This window comes from Gordionus sp. m RMFG-2023, chromosome 1 (genome assembly GCF_954871325.1).
Source record: "Gordionus sp. m RMFG-2023 chromosome 1, tfGorSpeb1-WG-v2, whole genome shotgun sequence".
NCBI lineage: Eukaryota > Metazoa > Nematomorpha > Gordioida > Chordodea > Parachordodidae > Gordionus > Gordionus sp. m RMFG-2023.
In genome coordinates this window covers 31,506,281-31,512,280 of record NC_088775.1, presented here as the reverse complement: position 1 = coordinate 31,512,280, position 6,000 = coordinate 31,506,281, and the positions used below count along the sequence as shown (strand labels likewise).

The following is a 6,000-nucleotide window of genomic DNA, read 5'->3' as shown; positions in this document are numbered from 1 at the left end:
GTACACAATTGAAATAAAAAAAGATGGACATTCTTCTTTTTCTAAATAAATTTCGATTTATAAATTGTATTTATTTTTGTTATTAATATGGATTATGAAATTAGAGAAATAATAGAATGAATTCAAAAAAGTGTGAAATTATAGCAATAGTTTTGAAAAATTTAAAAACACCGTGAATTTTCGGGCGTGAATCAAAACATTGCTTGTCGTGAGCGGGCGGGTCGGGGCGAAATTTTTTTTATTGCCACCGTGAGCGGGCGGGCCGTGAATAAAAAATTAGGCCCGCGCCCACCTCTAATTCAAAAAACTTTTTAATCATGCAACAGATAAATTTCAAATATTTTGAAATTTTCTTAACGTTCAGTTTTGTAATATATACTCTAAAATAATTTATAGCTAATTAAGCGAAAACACTGCCTAATTTAAGGTTATTACATTCATGTTTTGCTTAATCTTACCGAAACTAAATACGAGTTAATTAATAAATGCAGCGTTTTATGAAAAGCCTGATCTGCTGTGTTCTAGGGTTATTAATGAGAGAGCTATTTATAAATATAAAAATTAATTCTTTTTATTTACTATAAAATTTATCAAATAGCGGACCAGAATCAAATCCATTTTACTAAACAAATACGAATAAAATTTTGGTTCACCTGATACAAAGGTTGGGATTAAATGTTACAACTAATTTGTAAGAATTCTAAAACAAAAATATCTTATTCTGATTTGAATAATCTTAAATTAAAAAACACCTTGATAAATTGGCACTATATGTGATAGAGGTGCTAATTTAAACTTGTTGTGGTCTTTTAATTTTTTAAAAATAATTCTTAATATTTATTAGCAAATCTGCAGATTATCCATTCTTAGTTGTAGTTTTATTCATATAATACGTAAGGTATATAAAAAATTTAAATGAGTAGGCTAATAAATTAATTTCGATACCAAGACAGTGAGGAGAGAAGATTTTTCTAAAATCCTTGCCTGCAGAGGATTTTAGATTTTAAAAGAAAATAAGGTCTAGTATAATATTAAGGATCAGACCTCTATATTATTTTCAATGTTTTAATTTTTGGGGATTTTATTTAGTTAAGTTGATATATACAATGATTATTTTAATGAGGAATATATAGTATATAATATCGAAAGAAGGAAAAAACAAGGAACATGTAATATAATAAATCGGAATAAGTTGAAATCAGAGCAGAAAAATGATTAATAAGATTAGGTCAACTAATATTCTAATTAGGTTATATATATTCATTACAATGATGTGAAAACAGCTAGTATGAATGGAAAATAGGCAACAAATAGTATATTATGCAATTAAAACTTATATGCTTATAATACGAAAATAAAGTTGGACTATTTTATTTTTCTCAATAAAAGGGATATTAACAATGGTTGGAATTAGAAATATATTCTTAGCAATGAAAGCGAACCATAAAAACAAAGCGTTCCAAAATATAGTTCCATATATATGGCTCATCAAACTTTGATACGCCAAAGCTTTGTTTTTTTTTAAAAACCTAAAATTTAGTTGGCGGGAAAATTTTTAAAAAATTATATCACATGTTTGAAAAATAAAATGATGGATAGTTAGTTATATTAGCATGGTAAACAAGGTCATAAACATTTAACATTTTAATAATTACTATAATATATAAAATAAGTCCACATAATAAGGTTACAATGAGAAAAACAATTCAACGTGTAATAAAAAAAATAGACTTTAATTATACAAGGGGAGGGGGAAGAAAAAATAATTTTAAACATAAAAAGCTTATATCATCTATCTTATACGTCCAAAAAATTTTAGCTTTAAAAAGATGTATATTATTTATATTATATGTTTTTAATTTTAAATCATCGTCAAAAACTTGTTCAAAAGATTAAAGAAATGAATTAACTATCACAATGATGGCTTTTAATATAGATGTATAATTATGCGCTAAAATCAGGTAATAAATTTATTTATAATATATGTAAGTAAAATTGGTAACAAATATATTTCACAAATTTTTTTTAAAAAAAGGTAAAACAAATTTAAAGACAAATTTATATATATTTGAGTAATATTATAAAGACTTTCAAAATTTTCGTTTCAAGACGCTTTCTGGAAAACAATAAATTGAGCTGGTAATAAATGAATGAATAACAAAATAATGGGAAAAAAACAAATAAAAAATATATTGGGTAGCTTCTTTTTCCCTCGAAAAATTTAGCTTTGTTTAATTTTTTAGCAAATTTTACGTTTCCAAAAATCCTGTAATCTCATCACTCTCTTCTACTCGAGTTATTTCTTTGTCTTGCACTGCTTCCCTTCCTTCCTTCTCTGTCTCATCATCGTCGTCGTCCCCTTCTAAGGGAGGGAAGATAAAAGTGGGTGCGGTCTGAGTTGAGGAGTCAGCCTCACCCGATTCGGGCGTCACTCCGGGACTCAGGGGTGATCCGAGGGTGTGGGAGGCAGAGGACAAAGAGAAAAGATTCTCGCCCTCGAGGTGCTTTATAGCTTCTACTATTGTCTGCAGGTTGCGACGGCCTTCATCCATGGAACCTAATCAAATTAAATATATAAAATTTTCATTTAAAATGTCAAAAAAAATCTTTAACTCAAAATCATATAATTAAATCAAATAATAAATTGGCATAAATTATAATCTAATTAACCATTTGAAGTGCAATAAGATTCATTTTAAACATTTTCGGTAATTCAACTAGTTTTTAATTTATTTGATCCAAATTATTAGCCTACGTTCTAAAACAAGAATAATCTATTTATATTTTGTGAAATATATTATAAACAGCTCTATTTGAATAAATTAAAATAGGTAAAGAAAAAACATTACATGAGGGACGAGTGGATGACCCACTGAGTGGCGTAGAAGATAGACATATAATTTTGGCCTCGGTGGGACTCTTGCCATTGCCAGCATGGTTCACGACAATCTTGCCTTCACTTATAAGCGAGCTGTGTCCATGGTTAATTACAATCTTGTTTTCGTTGTTTATCACGATCTTTTTGGCGTTGGTGCTATTGAGTATAAGAGTGGGAGGCAACTCCAAGCCTGAACCACTGGTCAAGGAGTTATTGAGAATTTGGATGAAGGGCGATGAACCGGTGGTTCTAATAAGGCTGGGTGTTATTAACGAGGAAAAATAAATAAATAATCAGATTGTTATAAAAAGTCACAAATAAGATATAAATTGAAAAAATGCAACAAATGAGAAAAAAAAGATAACAACATCGTAAATAAATTTCTAAATCGAAACCAACCATAAAACTATTTCACACAGTATCTTTTCTACAACCATAATTCAGCGGGATTTTAATGCTTATACTCACTTAAATTTCAGGTCCTTATTATCAGCTGCGCCGAATTCCTTAACGGCACCTTCCGTCAATTTCGTCTCAATTTTAATGAGGTCCTTTTTATGGTCGAGGGTGTTGGAATATTTGAGACCACTGTTTATCAAGTCGACAACCTCCGAAACCCGCAAGATGGCGCTAATGTTACTTTTAATTTCGCTTGAATCGTTTGAAAAGGTTTTGTAAATTGTGCTGTCCAACTTGATTGTTTCGACTCCTAATTTATATATGGCGCTATTTCCAGGAATGGATGTATTTTGAGAAAAAGCTGTGAATGTTTTAAGATCTGTGCCAGTCGGGGCGGAAGAACAGGTGGAGGATACTATGAAGGAGTGTGTACGAGGCAAAACTAAGAGAGGCGTAGAGGCAGAAGATGGGGATGAGGCAGAAAGAGGGGCCTGAGGCGCAAAATTTTTAAAAACTGGGCCAAGCATTTTGAACTTTTTTCTGAATAATGCAGCATCTGGACTTTTAGCACCGGACAACTGACGTGTAGGCTCTGGGAGAGCGGAGGGCGAGATGACAGGTGGGGAGGTGGAGCTTTCATCTATGGGTTCAAAATTTAAGTTGGAAAGAATATAAAACGTAAAAATTTAACTTAAATGATAATTATATAAAATCTGAACTTCAAATATTCTGGCAGTTTTTTTTAATATAAATTTTTTTGGGCACTATTATAAATGGGCAGCATAAAAATCATTTAGTAGGCATTCTATAAATATTTGGACCTCTATTTGCCAAATCTCGAGGCCTACATATTATTTTGCTCGAAACAATATTTGGCAGGTTATTAATTAATTTTCAGATTTTTAATGACGTTATAGTTTTATTAAGTTGTAATTGTTTTTATTCTACAATAAACAAGTCATTTAATTAAATTTATGGATATATTTAATAATATGGTAATATAAATTAAATATGCATAAAGATTGGTCTACATTCTGATTATTTAGGATATAATTTTTACAGTAAAAGATTAGAAATATCTATTATTAGATTAAAAGAAACATAATCATTCATTTAAAGAAAAGAAATCTGGATTCAATTATTAGCGTATAAAATAAGTTATACCTGAAACATATGCATTAGTGATCTGCATTGGGCCTAATTTTAAAAAAATTTGCCCCGTCCAGCTCGATCCCAAACGAATTTTTTTTATTTGCCTCAAAAAGCTAGACCAAAAATAAAAATTATTTGTCCGCTCGGCTCGAATTTATTTATATTTAATTTATTTTATTGTAAAAAAAATATTCTACAAATAAAAAATAGTAAAGCTTTGTTTTTGCAAAAATTTAAAAATATAGCGATTTATTTGACAAAATGTAATGATATCATATTTAAACATTTAAGCTCAACCCGGCCCGAAATATTTTAAGAAATATTAGGCTCGACCCAGCCCGAATCGAAATTATTTTTAAAAAATAGACCCACTCGATCTCTAATTTGCATTTTACCTAGGCATTTGCAGTTTCATCAAAAAATTAAATATTTATATTGAAAAAAATTAAAAATGAGGAACTCATATAGTATATAATATGATAACTTTAAAAAAGAAATATTTCTCATTTTTATTACCATAATATTTTATAAATACTGCCCTAAACATTTAAATTTTGATAATAAATATCCTATCCCCAAAAAATCATTTGAAAAATACCATCAGTTTTGCCCGTCTGTTTGATTGAGATATTGGACCTAGTTTTTATGCTTACAAAGTTTTTATCCAACGATATGGTGTCCAATGTTGAGAGATTTGCAGGTGAAACAACAACTTCTAAATATACATACATTTGCTTATAAGCATTTTATGAATGAAAGAGTATCAGTTTTCCCCCAGTTTTATTTATCTAACCCTTACCATTTTATTTTAGTTTCTCCCAACCTTCCTCCCCTTTTTTTAAGACATTCACTATCGAGCATCAAATATTTATAGTTAATCTTTTTCAATAAAATATTGTATTTTAAAAATTAACGTAAGGGGTGTTTCGATATCGCTTTTTAAGAAGAATACGATTTTTCCGATATCAGTCGATCATCAATAACCATCAATTCGATATCACAAATAAATTTATTTTAACAATCTTATTTTTACCTATCTATTTTATAGTTAAGTTATTTAAAAAATATTTTGTGTGCTGATTATATTAATTATAGGATATCTAAAATATTATACCAGAATCAATTTAAATATGTATATTAACAAATAATATGCATTTCAAATTGAGATAAATAATCATACTTAAGATATCTAAAATTAATTCCTTTTAAGAAATACATGTGTCCAATTAATATTGCAAGATATCAATTTGCAGAAAAACTAAATACTATTAAGTTTTTCTTTACAAGTGATTTTATGTTATGAATAATTGTGGATTATATACTGTACAATAAAAAATTAAAAAGATAATAAATATGCAAAACAAACAGAATCAGATGTGATATAGGGTTGGTAATCAGCTGAAATCAATTTAACATCGGCAATATCGGGGATCGGTCTGTAAAAGTGGTATTTGTATAGGCTTATTTAACATTTATATTAAAAAAATTTATTAAAATTTTTGCAAAAATAAATAAAAATCCAAAATTTGAAAATATTAATGACTCTAGATTACATCAATTTAGATTCAGAT

At 28.5% G+C, this 6,000-nt stretch overlaps 1 protein-coding gene across 1 annotated transcript in view; it reads right to left on the bottom strand.

Annotated features, from left to right (window-relative positions):
* Positions 1 to 1,946: 1,946 nt before the first annotated feature.
* LOC135931249 (DEP domain-containing protein DDB_G0279099-like) overlaps positions 1,947 to 6,000 on the bottom strand; it is a 43,095-nt gene continuing 39,041 nt past the window's right edge. Inside the window, exons 6-9 of the mRNA XM_065468225.1 lie at positions 5,028 to 5,144; positions 3,347 to 3,917; positions 2,850 to 3,136; positions 1,947 to 2,557 (exon numbers count right to left, since the gene is read on the bottom strand). Of these exons, the coding sequence (XP_065324297.1) occupies positions 2,250 to 2,557; positions 2,850 to 3,136; positions 3,347 to 3,917; positions 5,028 to 5,144 (1,283 nt within the window). The 3' untranslated portion in view covers positions 1,947 to 2,249. The remainder of the gene's footprint in view (positions 2,558 to 2,849; positions 3,137 to 3,346; positions 3,918 to 5,027; positions 5,145 to 6,000) is intronic.